The sequence below is a fragment of the Engraulis encrasicolus genome, unplaced genomic scaffold (assembly GCF_034702125.1).
Source record: "Engraulis encrasicolus isolate BLACKSEA-1 unplaced genomic scaffold, IST_EnEncr_1.0 scaffold_61_np1212, whole genome shotgun sequence".
Lineage (NCBI taxonomy): Eukaryota > Metazoa > Chordata > Actinopteri > Clupeiformes > Engraulidae > Engraulis > Engraulis encrasicolus.
The window spans coordinates 219,338-236,896 of record NW_026945939.1 but is presented as its reverse complement, the minus strand read 5'-3'; the positions used below and the strand labels follow the sequence as shown (position 1 = coordinate 236,896).

The following is a 17,559-nucleotide window of genomic DNA, read 5'->3' as shown; positions in this document are numbered from 1 at the left end:
ACATGATAACACTATGAACGTCTACTGAGCCACATCAGAAATTACAATGACGGCCACTGAAATACCCGGGGTGGGGAAGGTGACGGCATCTTATAGGCCTACAACATTTTGGTTTACTGACCAGTGAAAAATGCAGATTAGAGAGACTGTGCAAGTTTTTTTCCTCAAGCCATCCACTTTTTAAATTATTAAGAGAACATGTGACTAATAACATTTTGAAGTGTTTCCATGCCATTTCTGCCTGTTCTGACTCACTTGTCTTTGAGTTTGAGTGCCTTATTGTGGATCATTGTTTTAAGTTGTGTGCAGTATTCTTCTAATGATTTTGCAATTCTCATCAACAAAAACTCCAGTCAAGACAAGTAAAAGGAAGCAGAATGACGTTGCAAAGCTCATCCTCAGATTCGCCACAAAGAATATTGACTTCCACTGTATTAGAATGTTGCAGGTGAGAAGATGGACGTTGTTGTTCTTGAAAGTTGGTGCCTGAAATGTCATTATTTAGCAGGGCATATCTTGCTTTAAATGGTAAGAAACACCTACCATCATATGTTCTTTCCACTATCTAAACTCCTGTCGTTCCTTGTGTTGCTTGTGGCCTTGAGATGACATTGCAAGATACATAATGTTGAATGGGGGAAAGTCCCACAAAAGTTGTTGTGCCTAGGCTGACTGCATATAACAGGGAAACTGCATTATTTTCTCCACGGATGGTGGGAATCAGGCCACAAGCACAAGTAGTGGACATGAGTTTGGATAATGGAGTGGATCCCTTCACTAGGCCCCCTGAAAACTTCTGTTGTGAATGAAATTTCTATATTTGCTTTACCAGAAAATGTATAATCTGTTCACAAATTGTCTGTTGTACTTACAGATGGCTCTCCTCTACAATGAAAATTCAAACGAACAACCGGCCCTATGACTACCTGCAGGAGGTGTACCTTTTTTCAAAATTGCCAAGACCAAGAAGGGATAGTGCATCAACCATCAAAAGATTGAGCCAACCTTTTGGTAAGTTTTCAAAATAATGCATTCAATTCAACTCAATTTGACATTACATTTTTTATTGGCGTTACTTCAATAGCACATTAAGTCTACAAAAGAGGAGAATTAGAATTCTAAACAATATGTGTGTTTTTTTCTGTATGTTTTGTGTGAAAAGGTTATGTTCATGTTCATGGAACTCATTCTGGACAAGGTCTTTGGGAACCCTGCAAAGCAGACTGAGGCAATGTTGGCGTTGGTGCAGTTCACAGACGAGCCAGCCAGATAAAGAGGAGGTCACAGCAAGCCTTGTGTTGAGGTTCATGCGTACTGCAGTCTGAATCCCCGGTGTAGTGTCCTTCGTCATCAAGGAACTCAGCATGGATATGCAAGACAACACGGGAATCACTGTTGGACTTGAAGCAGCTGGAAAAATAGAAAAGACAGTTGCAGAGATTGTTATTGCCGTCATTCTTTCACTACAATATTTGTCTTCAATAAATATCCCCATGTTCCTATGGAATACTCTTGATGCTGTTGTAAATAAATGTTCACACTGTCTTTACATAGTCTGCATAATTGAATTAACAGCCTATGTGGGGGTGGGTGATCCTGCTATACAAGTTGTTACTCACTATTAAATTAAATCAAGTGTGCATCTCCTATTATAATGATCAGATTAGAGATGGTAAAAGTTTCATCTTATTCACAGGTATCTCTTTCTGTGGGCATTGACCACGATATCAGTTTTCCACACTAGCACCCAAGCTTATTATTTTTTTTTTTTAAAAGCAGTTCTATGATCGTGTTAGGTTTCTTGGGTAAACATGAGATAAGGCAGACACACATTTCACAAGGGAAACACTTTGGTGGCAACTCCTGGGTAAGTGTGATGTCAACAGGTAAGCTGGATCATTTCACAAATGTATGCAAGCGAGAATACATGGAAAAGGGAAGGCTGACTATTCCGGTGCAGACATCAGTGCACATATTTTCCCCAAACAGACTGGTCAACAGTGTACACAGCTACTGTGGTGTGATCAAATGCGGGAAGCACAATGATAGACCTCCTTGTGGAAGCATCTCCGATACAAAACGATGTTTGAAGGGGGTAAAAACAAGTCTTGGGTTCTGAAAATGACCCGCCTCGTTCATTAATAGCACATTTATTTTACACTTGTAGCATCGTATCATAAATGAAGGACGTAGCATTAATGTACAGAACTAGTTCATGCTTTCCACACTGAGAAAGTTGCTGGGTTTAGAGACAGTGGAGTCGCGATGCCAGCAACGTGCACACATAGCAAATGAGGTTGTGTAGAGTAGACTACTTATATGTAGGGCCTACTACTGTAAGTAAAAGAAGAATATTGGTTTTGATGATGTTCACTTGCAAGGTATTCTTCGCATGGTGAATACACTCGTTGCTGCTATAATAATTACCACCCAGTCACTGGCTACAACAGGGCTTTCAGACCTACCCAAAAAATGCAAATTCCAGCCATAATATTTCAAACTCACCCTTCTGAGACATCCTGCGCTGAAGTCCATGAGCAGGTAGCTCTCTACATGTTTCATCTTCGGGTCAAATGCGTCAATTCCCCCAGTTGCTTGACGTGCCGTTGTGAAGAGCTATAGCTACTAGTTAGCAGCTAACAAACAAACACAGCTTCGTCGCCACCACCCACATGAGCTTGGTCCCGCCCCCACTCCCCCTTGGGACACACCTCTCCCCTCCCTCCCACGCCTCCCTCCAAACTGACGCACTGGAGAAAGCGCTCAAAAGAGTCCTTCTGCTAAGAGGCCAAAATGACGTGTTTCAGCTTTATACTGAGAAAGCCTGCGGATATAACATCCTGACACCCCCGCAAGCCAATACAAAGCACCACAGGACCATGCCATGGGACCTTTAAGGCTCAACTGAGCATGGAAAAATAAAATTTACAATCATTATAGTCACTTATTAATAACTTAAATTAATACATGTTCTTGCCTCACTCTCTGTAGTTTATATTGAGGGTCCTGTAATAGATCAGTGAGTAACTTCACTCTGGGGTCTCCGGGGTCGTTCCCTCTGAGGTCCAGCTCCTCCAGGTGTGAAGGGTTTGATTTGAGAGCTGCGGCCAGAGCAGCATATCCTCCTCCTGTTACACCACAGTCTGACAATCTGCAGAAAGAAGAGTTTAGTCTACCCTGACAGCATTGTCCAAAGTGTTAAAAATCAAGTGTTAAAGACAAAGTGTATACAGTGAATAGAATGTTTCTTAGCAATCAAATTGCACATCGGTATCGGCAATACAATAGACCTTATATCATGAAAGTCTTCCTGAAGCGCAATTGGAAAAGGTGTTCAGTATGGATCAGACTACAGAGTATAGCTAGTCGTACACGGTAAAGTGTTAAAGTGACTGGATTATATTCAGAATATTGCCGGCAAATAGTCCATTAGTAATAATGAGCTTAATTCATGCAATTACGAAATCTACAACATAAATACCCATAGGTCTGTTGTAAAGTAAAATGTAACACAACTACTTCTTAAGCAATTAGCATGCAGATGTCAAACATCAACGACAGGTAGGACAGTGGAATTTATATTATTATGAAAATATCATATATGTATACTGTATATAACCTTAGTGTCTCCAGTGCACAGTTGGGGGTCTCCAGTCCACTAAACAGTAGTTGGACTCCAAAATCTCCAATGTGGTTGTCACTGAGATCCAGGCGTCTGAGCTTTGATGATTCTTTGCAGAGGACAGATGCTAGTCTTGTACAGCTCTGTGCTGTGAGCCGACAGCTATTGGTCCTAAAGGGATGAATGGCAACATGTGACTATTAAAAAGGACGTAGGTTATGTAGCCTATATAAAACAAAGTATATACTATAGAAGAGAGTAAGTGACACATGTGATTTATGAGTTTTGTCCAGCCTGACAGCACACTATTAGCATTCAAGAACCAAAATCCTGTTGAAAACACCACCAACAAACATAAATGAAAACCTCTCCTGTACCAAACATTTTGATATCACTTACGTGAGTGTCTTGACTCTGCAGTGAAAATATTCCAGTACTACTTCTTAGGCAATTAGCATGCAGATGTCAAACATCAACGACAGGTAGGACAGTGGGTCAGGCTGTAACGATATTGCACTGAACCGAGGGATCGCGGTACACAGACCCACGAACCCCTATACTATTGCAAACCTTCCTCGCAGAACGGCGATGCGCCCCTTCAAAATTGTTACCTCAGTCTAAAATAGCAGGCTTACATGCAGGAAAGAGTTCACATTCAGTTGTGCTTTAAAAATACAAGTAGAAAAGGGGCGCAGACGTGTGGGAAACACTTCTCTTCTCTAACACCGCTTTCTCTTATAAAATGCTACTGTATGATCTAAGCCTAGTAATAATTAGCCTTGGTGAACTTTAATGTTGTGTTTTGATGTCAACACCTGGCGAACAGGTTGCAGTGGTAGGCCTAGCCTACCTGTTACATCATTTAGTAGACCTACAAAATTAATGTAGACAGGTAAATGCAAAAAGCAATTAATTAAAAACTGTAGCCTATGTATATATATACTGTATATATATATTTTTTCCCCTCATATATATATACTATATATATATATATATAATTATTTTTTTAAATTCTGAAATTGTTGGGCGTATCGAACCGTGGGTCACATATCGTGATACAAACCGAATTGTGAGTTGGGTATATTGTTACAGCCCTAACAATGGGATTTATATTATTATGAAGATATCATATATTTATATTGTATATAACCTCAGTATCTCCAGTTCACATTTTGGGTTCTTCAGTCCACTACATAGTTGTTGGACTCCGATATCTCCAATACAATTGTCACTGAGATCCAGTTCCTTGAGCTTTGGTGATTCTTTGCAGATGACAGACGCTAGAGTTGTACAGCTTTGTTCAGTGAGCCCACAGCTATTCACTCTGAAGGGATGAATTGCAACCTGTGACTATTAAAAAGGACTTTAATGCTCTTTGTCAATTATTTAAGAGCACATATATATATATATATTGTACATAACTAAGAGAGACAATAATTTGTTTACATGTAACTTACAGAGTTGAGAAGAATCCTGCCACTGTCTTAATGCTTTTGCAATGCTGTCAGTTTTAAATATATATATATATATATATATATATATATATATATATACTGAACATGTACTATATTTGTACATATATTGCTATGGAAATATATAACCTCAGTATCTCCAGTGCACAGTCTGGGCTCTCCAGTCCACTACACAGTTGGTTGACTCCAACATCTCCAATGCGGTTGTCACTGAGATCCAGGTGTCTGAGCTTCGATGAGTCTTTGCAGAGGATGGTGGCTAATGTTGCACAGCTCTGTTTAGTGAGCTTACAGCTATCGACCCTGAAGTAGTAAATGGCAAGCACTGAGTATTAAAAAGGACTTTGCTGCTGTCTGTCAATTTTTAAAAGAGAATATATGTGTATAACATAACTCACAAAACAGAGCCAATAATCTGTTAAGATTGCACTTACAGAGTTGTTTGTGACTCCTCCACTACTGGCTGCAGCCTACATTTTAACAAATAAAGAGGTATATTATGATAGAATGCCTTTGAAATTTACCTCAGTGTCTCCAGCATACATTTTGTCCTCCTCAGTCAACTGCACAGTAGTTGGACTCCAACATCTCCAATGTGGTTGTCACTGAGATCCAGGTGTCTGAGCTTTGATGAGTCTTTGCAGAGGATGGATGCTATTGTTGTACAGCTCTGTTCAGAGAGCCCACAGCCATCGGCCCTGAAAGAGAAATGCAACAGGTGACAAAAAGCTGTATTGATAAGGCTCCTGCCACTGTCTTAATACTATTGCAATGCAAAATTTCAGTTTGGCTGGCCGAAAAGATCACCGTACTTGCCACTTTGACCCATTAGTGAGTGAATGTTTGGCTAGTAAAATTAACATCTACTAGCCATTATGGCTGGTGATGTAAAAAGTTAATTTATAATGATGGAAATATATAACCTCAGTGTCTCCAGTGCAGAGGTGGGGATCTCCAGTCCACTGCACAGTAGTTGGAGTCCATCATCTCCAATGTGGTTGTCACTGAGATCCAGGTGTCTGAGCTTCGATGAGTCTTTGCAGAGGATGGTGGCTAATGTTGCACAGCTCTGTTTAGTGAGCCCACATCTGGCAACCCTGAAGGAGTTAATGACAAACAATCTTGAGCATTAAGAATCGATAAGTACATAGACTAATTCAATTTTCCAGGTGTCTGAGGACAGATACTAGTGTCACACAGCTCTGACCCTGATTGATGCTGGCATAACACTAATGCTATGCTGTCAATTGAAAAGAAAAATAAAGACTCACAAAACAGAATCAATCATTTGGTAACATTTAACTTACAGAATCGTGTAGGATTCCTCCAGTACTGGCTTCATCCTCAGGAGAGCCTCATCAGATCTGGCGTACTTCTTCAAGTCAAACACGTTCAGATTCTGGTCTGATGTCAGCAGCATAAACACTAGAGCGGACCACTGACCAGGTGAGAGTTGAGCTTCAGAAAGAGACCCTGCACTAAGGAAGCTCCTGATCTCCTCCACTAAGGAGTTGTCATTCAGCTCATTTAGGCAGTGGAAGAGGTTGATCATCCTTTCGCAGGATGAGGCCTCCCTGATCTTCTCCTTAATGTATGTGATTGTTTCATTATTGCCCATCTTAATTTGTCTAGTCTGTATTAGACCATGCAGGAGAGTCTGAGTTGACTCCACAGAGAGGCCAAGAAGGAAGCGGAGGAAGAGGTCAAAGCGTCCATCTTCGTAAGCCAAAGCTTTGTCCACAGCACTCTTCTGCAAGGTGATTATCGATTTCATCACTGGAGGTGAATGTGGTGAGGATATTATGTCTTTCTTTTCAATACCCAACATCATCATCGCGTACAAAGCGGCGAGATACTCCTGGACAGTGAGATGCACAAAGCAAAACATTGGTCTTTGAATAATCCCTGATTCTTCTTGGATGATCCGGGTGCAAAGGCCAGAGAACACTGTTGCATCTTTGTCATCAATGCCACACTCTCTGAGGTCTTCTTCATAAAAGATCAGATTGCCCTTCTCTAACTGATCATAGGCCAGCTTTCCAAGATGGAGGATCAGCTTATGATTCTGTTGTGTGTTAAGGTCATGCACATTGTCAAATTTGTTGTTTCTCTGTCTGGTCTGAAACATGAGGAAGTATGTGTACATTTCTGTCAACGTCTTTGGAATCTGTGTATGTCCTGAGGAATAAATCGTCTGCAGAACCATAGCAGCAATCCAGCAGAACACAGGTATGTGGCACATGATGTGGAGGCTCCTTGTTGATTGAATGTGTGAAATGATTCTTCTTGCAAGTTGCTCCTCGTTGATCTTCTTCTTGAAGTACTCCTGCTTTTGGGAATCATTGAAACCCTGGGCTTCTGTCACTAGGTCAACACACTCTGGAGGAATTTGACTTGCTGCTGCTGGCCGAGAGGTTATCCACAACAGAGCAGAGGGGAAGAGATTACCCTTGATGAGATTTTTCAAGAGTACATCCAGTGAGGTGACAGCTCTCACATCAGACACATTTTCATTTGTTTGAAAATTGAGATGAAGTCGACACTCATCCAAACCATCAAGGACAAAGAGCATGTTATATTTCTTCTGACAGCCAATTGTTAACTGCTTTGTCTCTGGAAAGAAGTGATGAAGAAGATCCATCAAAGACCACTCTTTGTCTTTCATAAGGTTGAGCTCCCGAAAGCATAGTGGGAAGATGAAATCGATGTCTTTGTTGTCATGACCCTCAGCCCAGTCCAGGATATATTTGTTCACAGAAATAGTTTTGCCAATGCCCGCAACCCCTTTTGTTAGGACTCTTCTTATTGGTTTGTCCTGACTAGTTGATGGCTTAAAGATATCAGAACATTTGATTTGTTTGTCCTGTCCAGCTGCTCTCTTTGACATAGACTCAATCTGCCTGACTTCATGCTCCTCAATTACTTTCCCACTTCCTCCCTCTGTGATGTAGAGCTCTGTGAATATATTTTGCAGCAGAACAGAGCTTCCAGATTTGGCTATACCTTCAGAGACATTCTGGTACCTGTTCTTGAGGGTTCTTTTCAAGTCATTCTGACAAATTATATTGAGTTCATCTAGTTAAAACAAATACAACATGAGCAACCATTTAGACAGAGCGATACAGAAAAAATGGTGTAGCTACAGTATTTCATATAACTACATGTTACTAACAAAGAAATTCTTACTTTCATTCAGTTTGTCAGCAAGATCCTGATGCTCCATCTTACGGAGGAAGTGTAGTGCCATCTTGAGAGCTCCTTCTCTGGCATCACTCTCATCCCCTGCTTTCATATCATAGTTTTCTTGGTAGTCTGGACAGAGGATCATCCTAAATCTCTGCAGCTCTTTCTTTAAAAAGGTGATGATATTCTCCTCAAGCTCCTAAAGCAGACGTACATCACACATGCCCTTACTGTAAAGAACACATCACATATGCCCTTACGGTAGAGTACACATCACGCCCTTTTACTGTCGGGACCTGAGACTTGTTTGTTTTGCCCTTTATTCTCATTGGCCTAAATATTCCCATTGGCCCTTAAGTCTGTTCTCCGTACGGACTCTATATGTGCTTTCCTCTTTCGTGGATTTCTGAAACGTTGGCACACCCCTGGCGGTTACCTCCTAATTGCAGGGCATAGCTCAACATGGGTGTGATATAGGCTAAATTGGGGCTGAGTCTTCACCACGTTCATCAGTTGTGAATAGTAAGAAACCATGGAGCATGTTAAGTGCACAACACACCCTTTTAAGATTTACTGTCAGGACCAGAGACTTGATTTGGTCTTTACTTGGGTCTGGGTGCGACTGCCATTTTCTGGATACATACAGCATACAGCAATATGCAGAAATTAGGTCATATTTTAACTTCCACTATGGCCTTGGTTACCTGTAAGTGGATATGTTTTGAACTGATCTGCCTTTTTCTTTTATTTGATTTTGAAACCAAACTGTCCAATACAACATCAATGCACTTTTTTTAAAAGGTCAATCAAGTCAAATTGACATGCGATCAACTATTTACTAGTAGTTGTTTTTTTGGTTGTAACCAAAAAGGCCCAAATGATTTACATAAATACCCATTTACATGTAAATGAAGTCTATGTGTTCATCAGAGCTTAAAACATTGCACCAATTATGTATTCACTGACTGATAAGAGAATAGAATACAATAGAATAGAGTATCTGAAGAGTTCAGATGCAAAACCCCCTAAGTGCCTTTTCAGAAAATAATCTTAATTATTTTTTATTATTAAATATTTACATATTTTCTATTTTATTTATGTAATATAACTATTTATATGTATTATCAAGTCTCTCTGCCCTCCATCCAGCCCTCACCCACTTGGACAATAAAGACTCATATGTGAGAATGCTGTTCATTGACTTCAGTTCAGCATTCAATACCATAATACCACAACAACTCATCAGAAAACTGGACAAACTAGGTTTCAGCACCTCCCTCTGCAACTGGCTGCTGGACTTCCTGATGCAGAGACCACAAGCAGTACGGGTAGGGAATAACACCTCAAGCACCCTGACCCTGAGCACGGGGGCTCCGCAAGGTTGTGTTCTCAGCCCCCTGCTGTTCACGCTGCTGACACATGACTGCACAACGAGCCACAGCACTAACCATCTAGTGAAGTTTGCGGATGATGATACAACACTGGTGGGCCTCATCACTAAGGGCGATGAGACCCACTACAGAGAAGAAGTAGACCTGCTGGCCAGATGGTGCAAAGACAACAACCTCCTGCTGAATGTCAACAAGACCAAGGAGATTGTTGTCAACTTTCAGAGGGGCCAAAAACAACTGCCACCACTGACCATCGACGGTGATGCTGTGGAGAGAGTGAGCAGCACCAAGTTCCTTGGAGTGCACATCAGCGACGACCTCTCTTGGACCACCAACACTACATCACTGGCGAAGAAGGCCCATCAGCGTCTCTACTTCTTGCGCAAACTAAAGAAGGCAAGTGCTACACCCTCCATCATGACAACATTCTACAGAGGAACCATAGAGAGCGTCGTGTCCAGCTGCATCACAGTGTGGGGAGGAAGCTGCACGGAGAAAAACAGGAAGACACTCCAGCGTGTTGTGAACACAGCGAAGAAGATCATTGGAGTACCACTCCCCTCCCTGCAGGACATTTACACCGCACGCCTCACCCGAAAAGCACTGATGATCATCAAAGACACAAGCCACCCTGCACACAAACTGTTCAGCCTCCTGCCCTCTGGAAAGAGGTACAGGCGCCTCCGTTCCCGTACCACCAGGCTTGCAAGCAGCACGATGCATCAAGCAATCAAGATACTGAACACTCAACCCACTCTCCCTTCACTGTCAGCCTCTAGCCAGCCAGGCCACTGACAACGCTCCCCCCCCTCATCCCCACCACCATATCTGCGACTGAACATTCCACCTGCACTACTACATCTGTGACTGAACTTTCAACCTGCACTAACTCAAAACATACACATGCACACACACACACACACACACACACACACACACACACACACACACACACACACACACACACACACACACACACACACACACACACACACACACACACACACACACACACACAAGCACACTGCACTTTCTGCACTAAACCCAAACATACACACACTGACACACAACTCATACTCACACACATACACACACACACACACACACACACACACATACACAGGTACACACACACAGACGCACACCGCACTTTCTACCTGCACTAAACACACACACACACACACACACACACACACACACACACACACACACACACACACACACACACACACACACACACACACACGCACACGCACACAAAACACATACAAACACACACACACACACACATACTGCTGCTGGTGTATTTAATATAATTATTTATTTCTTCAAATGCTACTATTACTATGTCAGAACGCTATAAAGGACTTTTAGAAAAAGAACAACAAAATACCTCCTCTTAATGTATGTTCTCTACAAGTCTTCTGTTGTCCAGTCTTGCACTTTAAATGTCTGTATGAGCAATGTCTACGTCCATACTGTCTATGTCCATGTATGAGTACTGTCTATGTCTATACTGTCTATGTCCTTACCTAGATTAGTCTATGTCTGCATGGGAGAGCAAGAAACGCAATTTCAAATTCTTTGTATGACCAGTGCATGTAAAGAAATTGACAATAAACTTGACTTGACTTGACTTGAAAAGAAAAAGTACACGAATGTAAACCAAACCAACAACGGGGTTCTCTAAAAATATAGAAGTGCCGATCTTCAGAAAAGGAGTTAGGGGGTTTTGCATCTGAACTCTTCATATTTTATTGGTCATTGTCGTGAGTACAATACAATTAAGCATTCCTTGTTGAAGCAATAAATACTATAAATGAAAATAAAAAAGTTAGAAGAGTATATATTAAATTATGCTTTGGTTGCATTACTGCCGTTATACCGCTGGGTAATAGATGTTTTTCAGTGTATTTGATAAATATGTTTCAATCAATTAATCAACCAATCAATCAATCAGTCAGTCAAGCAATATTAATAATTCAAAACAGATGGATGTATTGAACAGAGACTCTGCTGTGGAAGAGTGAAGTCAGATGGAAACTCTGAATTACTGACCTTAAAAATATGAAGCAGATCTGATTGCTTATCCTGACTGCTGCTGGTGTCTAGGTCGTATTCTATCTCTTGTTCCCTAATGATAAAGAAAAAAGGCACAACTTCTATTCTCGGAATAATGTTGTTTCTGATGTTAGGAAAAATTGCATGTCAATATCTGCCTATGCCTACCTTTCTCCTTTTGCCATGTAAGGGGGCTCTTCTTTTGACCAGTCCGTCCTCATAGATTGAGCTCTGGACACACCAGACCCTGTTTCTTTTCTGGAGTGCCTGGTACAGAGAAAGTTAATGCAGAGAGACAACACACCCTTTGTAACCTGAGGGTGTGTTGAAGGTCTTGGAGTTGTTTTGATATCGGTGGTGTCAAGTCTACCAATCGTTTTTCACAGATGGTTTTAAAATAAATTACACTTGGGTTAAGGTGACCAATATATTCGCTCCTGTTGCATAATTTTTATTTGTATATACAGTGTTTGTGATTGAAGAGAGATGATTGTTTGACCACAGCATTTGCTAAGCTAAGCTAATTTGACCAGGAAACAATGTTACGTCACCACACGAGGCGAGCAAGCAGGTTGAGAGCGTGTGGAATTTACGTACATATGTATCACAGTCGTTAGACTCCTTACTGCACTGAACGTTGCCTAACAACAGAACTGTTCAACAAAAGTCACTTTACCCACTATAACCTAACTCCTCATATGGGATAGCTGCTCTGTAATACCTTGGACTTCTGAACTGCACTTAGAATCTGCACATAGAACAATTACCCAGGACAATCGCTTTTCACCACACTGGGCAAGTGTGTATATGTGTGTGTGTTTGTGTGTGTGTGTGTGTGTGTGTGTGTGTGTGTGTGTGTGTGTGTGGGGGGGGGGGGGGGGTTTGAATTGAGGAAGGGCTAACTGCTGTAATGAATATACTTTATGTTTACTGCAGTGTGCTATAATATGTAGTAGGTCTGAGTTTGTGTTTGTATGTGCGTGTGCGCGTGTGTTTGTTTATGTGTGTGTGGGTGCGTTTGAGCTAGAGGGAGCATGGATGTGTGTATGTTAACTGATGTAAGGCTTTTTTCTATACCCAGACTGTGCTATATGTTTATTGCAATGTGCCATACTGTGTATTAGGTCTTTTTGTATGTATTGTATCTGTATATCTATGTAATCTGTCAGACACATCCATTTCCCTCTGGATTAATAAAAGTGCTCTAATCTACTCTACTATACTCTACTCTACTCTACTACTGCTTATGAATCCTTACAGTAGGTTATTATTTCCACTCCACTTTCCACCCTTCATGCATTTAAATATCTTTGAGGCAAGTTCACGTTACAATAGCATGTCAATATCTGCCTACCTTTCCCCTCCTGCCATTTTAGGGCCATCATCTTTTGACCAGTCACTCCTCATGGATGGAGCTCTGGACACACCAGAACCTGGTCCCTTCCTGGACAGCCTGGTACAAAGAGGAGTTAATGCAGAGAGACATTATTAATGAATCCTTATTTTATTTTATTATATCCACTCCAGCTTTCAATAAAGTCAAGTCAAGTTGGCTTTATTGACGATTTCTTTACATGCACTGGTCATACAAAGAATTGAAATTTACTTACTTTCCCATGCAGACATAGACATAAAACATATAATTGAAATAAGTTCACATGCTGCGATTGAAATATCTGCCTACCTTTCTCCTCCTGCCATGTTAGGGCCATCATCTTTTGATACATCACTCCTCATGGATGGAGCTCTGGACACACCAGACCCTGTTACCTTCCTGGAGACCCTTATGGAATAAAGGGTTAAAACAACATGAGCAACCAGGCAGACAGAACGATAGTAGCTTATTACGGGCTACGCAGAAAAGCTGCAAGACACGTACAGTATACAGTGTAGTGGTTGTAATAGTTCTTATTATTCATCTTTCTTCCATTATGGAATCTGTATGGCAGTTGTTTTATCAACATTGTCATACTCTTTATATTTAGTGCAGTATTTTAAAGTCTTAATTCAATGAGAAATAACCGTTTAAGGATTTTTTTCTCCCCATTTGAGGCTAGTTTACAGTTTTTCTCGATTGCTTACACAAATTTTTCGGAATCAGTTCTCGAATTCTCAAAACTCTATACACAAATCTCCAAACCTCACACACAACGGGCAAAACTCCTCACTACCTCTGAAAAATGCACGTCTCTTCTCAGAACATTCTCATTCTCTCTCATTTTGTTCTCAAATGGCACACACAAGCAGTCATTTTACAGTATTAGGAACCATCAAGGAAATACAGGGATATCTTTCTTTTTAATAGTTAAAAATTGTTTGAATTTATACTAGCATTTCAGGGATGATATGATTTGCTGTCCCCTAATGCAATATTCAGTGTTTATCAAACATGTTGTTTAGCTCAAAAAAATAGGCTATTTGTGCATTTAAAAAATGTGACATTCATGTCGCGCTAAAGGACAGAAATGCAAAACTGAGCCAGAAACAAATGCATCAACATGATTACTTGTCTTTTGATCATAATGTAATGTTGTAGTCAATATGGACCTGCACTACGCTTATAAAGTCTTAAAGTCATAGATTATCAACATATGCTAACACTCAATGACAGATAGCCATGTGGTCATTAAGTTTAACCAGCAGAGCTCATAAGACTGATCCTGAAGTGTGACCTTGGTATGTAATTTACTTCAGATGTTACAAGCTAGAATCAACAAACTTTAAGGAAAAACAAAAGACAAGTAATACCATCACACTTCACCCTCTTTCTTTAGGTATGCTCTGATTACCGCACCATTGAACACAGCTCTCCACAGCATACGTTATTCATCTATACTTCTCTCTACTCTCACGCTCATTTTTCCTTGACTGTTACCACTCTATTTCATGGTTTCAAATCACCATTAATTAAATTTCATATCATTTGACAGTCTCCAAAATCAACAGCAAATAATTCATCAACAATGCATCAATGTATGATTTCAAATGGCCAATATAGGAATAAGTTATTTGAATACACAATATTTATCGAATCAAACTATAAAAAAATGTATAACCAGTTGTTTTAAAAGCTATTTCTCAGATATAGTCCTTTAGTGTGACCTGTTTGTCCTTTGGTGATGGTAAAATTCCACTGGTGTGACACTTTGGAGCACCGTCACACCATAGGACTTATGAGCTTTTGAGTCCATTTAAAGCCCTGTGGTTGCCAACCAAAATTAAGTTTCACATTTGCATACATCTGCATTACAAAAAATGTGAAAAATTCACTACTTTTAAAAATTGTATTTTAATGGCTGTCACATGATCAAATGACTACCATATCAACACATGTTGTGGTGGTAAAACATTATTGATTGACTGAAGAACTCTGAGAGAAAAACCTAAAATCCACCCTTGCTATTGGCTTCTTAAGGGTTGCAAGTTGCATTTCATGTACAGCTGGAGCTTCAACAATAATTATGTGGAAATTACCCATGTCAGTATAGAAACATGGTGTCACACCATAGGACATTGTTTTCTGTGACAAAGTTTCATAAATCCATACACTCTCAGAAAAAAAGGAAAAATAGACATCTTGAAAAATATACCAGCGTTGTTTAGAAAAATTACTGAACTTTGATTATTTATTTTTCAAAGTTTTAATATGGAGAACCAGGCTTGTGACAGTTACACCATTGGACAAATGTGACATTTGACGCAAAATTTAGATAACTTATTTAAAGTCTGGATTCATTACACATTACTTTTTCACACAGAAACAAGTTTAAACATTTAAAACATGACCAAAGTTATTGATGTGTTTTTGGAGAAGTGTCAAATCCGGTCACTGGTGACTGGCTGGACCTCAGGCTGTTAATAGCCTGTGACCCCAAACTTGCCACATCACGTCAACTACCCATCTGCATGCAACCTCTGAACTGGAAAGCTGAGTCTAAAATAACTTGGGGATCCCCTGGTAAGGCTAGTTCGATCCAAACTATGACTTCGTTTTACATATGAGATATGAGACTTACATATGAAATATTACATAAACAAAAGTGTATAGACACATTTCCAACACATTATTTCATCAATAAGCCACGAGAGTGTGTTAATGTGTTTATGCTGGATTTACTTTGTAGTAGAATGGCTCAGGAGATTGGACACAAAGTCTAGTGCAACAATACAGTATAACTCCCCTTAATCGCTCTGAATCCAGCACACTGGACTCGATTTTGCATAGACTTGCAGTGTGACATCACCAATTATGGTCCAAACCCCACCCCTGGTTTAGGGACTACTGTGGTCCTTTGCTTGGAACAGCCAATAACAATCAAGAATCAAACACAGAGTTTTAGATGGTCTTTTCTGCAGCAAGTTGAAGGCACTGTGTTTTACATGAGCTATGAAGACTATAGGCTATTTGCACAAAGTTCACCATCAGGTTTAGGAGACCTGCCAGGTGTGAGGTTGAATTTGAAACTGTAACTGATGATACCTGTGAGGTTGAGCTGCCCTTAATGTAATGTTACCTGTGAGCCTCCGGTTCTTCCCCCAGCTGGGACTCCTGTTTGCCAGGGGAACTCATCCTGAGGAGCCTGTACTGACCCTTTCCTCCACCAGATGGCAGCACCTCAACTCATCTCATTACCTGGTCGGGAGACACAAATAACATAGAGCCAGATTCAGAAAACAATATAGGGTATGTTGTTTATAGAATCATGTTTGAGGTTTTTTACATTTTTAATGTCCCCTGACAGACTGTTACTTTGCCTACTTTCAACTACTTATGTAAAAGAAAATCAAATTCAGTTGTGTCTTCTAAACTAACATTAGTTGCTTCTTGCGTTACACCCATATACTGATTTACTGTAACCCTGTTGTACTCTTTAGTCTCATTGACTTTCTTACTTTCAGTCCATCGGGCTTAACCTGCCAAAACATGAATGGGGGTGAATGGAGCATTCAAGAAACGTTACTTCAGTTTTTGTGCGAATCTAGGTAATAGTCTAGACACCTTTTTCATATTTGTGAATGTTAGAAGCATTTTTTAGTAAAAGTTGGGAACCTATGTACTTAACTTAATTTAAGTGTGCTGAATTCAACTAGACTGGTTCCCAAGCTGGATTTTGAGGTTTTGACAGTTAAATTTGAAAAACAAAATGGCTGCCAAAATACGCTATTTTTGACAGAGCATTTTTACCAAGTATTGCTGTACTTGGAAATAAATGTTCTTTTCTAACATTTTGTGTCCCAATAATATTTCTTGATGAATGTATCTACTATAGAGGATTTTAAAAAGTATAAAATAGCTTCGAGAATGCTAATAATGTTAATATTGTAGTTGTTAGCCTAAACGTTTCAAATATTTAGCTTTTCTAAGATATTTGTAGCTTATGTGTGTTTATATGGATAAGAAAGATTAGAAATACTTAGCATAATGTGCAGTGTTTAGTGTGTCCAAACTGTCCAGAAATCGCTAGATGACACCATGATATTACATATAACATAACTTATTTTGTGTCATTTTGAAAAATGTTCAGACATATTTTACTTATTTTATAAGATACTATTGCATACATTTTAGATAATCTATACATGCTACTCAGCCTGATTGTTAGTGGCCAGACATCTCTTGAAGATGATGGAATTGGTAGCAAGGAAAAACTTGCTCAAAGTACAGTTCTGAATGAGGCTTAAGTCCTTGTTTATTGTGTCAGTGATGGCAAAAAATGGACTCCGAAACATGTCAGTCTTGCTTGTACTCTTCATCAAGCTATTGGGTAAAAGACCTAATACGACAATTCAACCTGGCAGGTCATTGTCTGAGTTACAACCAGGTCCTCCA

At 40.0% G+C, this 17,559-nt stretch overlaps 1 protein-coding gene across 1 annotated transcript in view; it reads right to left on the bottom strand.

The window, feature by feature from the left end:
• The window catches only part of LOC134444599 (NACHT, LRR and PYD domains-containing protein 12-like), a 36,527-nt gene extending 20,228 nt beyond the window's left edge, over positions 1–16,299 (bottom strand). The window contains exons 1-11 of the mRNA XM_063193858.1: positions 16,244–16,299; positions 13,414–13,512; positions 13,084–13,182; positions 11,898–11,996; positions 11,727–11,802; positions 8,275–8,476; positions 6,402–8,172; positions 6,018–6,191; positions 5,664–5,792; positions 5,224–5,397; positions 2,999–3,151 (exon numbers count right to left, since the gene is read on the bottom strand). Of these exons, the coding sequence (XP_063049928.1) occupies positions 2,999–3,151; positions 5,224–5,397; positions 5,664–5,792; positions 6,018–6,191; positions 6,402–8,172; positions 8,275–8,476; positions 11,727–11,802; positions 11,898–11,996; positions 13,084–13,182; positions 13,414–13,512; positions 16,244–16,299 (3,032 nt within the window). The remainder of the gene's footprint in view (positions 1–2,998; positions 3,152–5,223; positions 5,398–5,663; positions 5,793–6,017; positions 6,192–6,401; positions 8,173–8,274; positions 8,477–11,726; positions 11,803–11,897; positions 11,997–13,083; positions 13,183–13,413; positions 13,513–16,243) is intronic.
• Between the last annotated feature and the right edge of the window lie 1,260 nt (positions 16,300–17,559).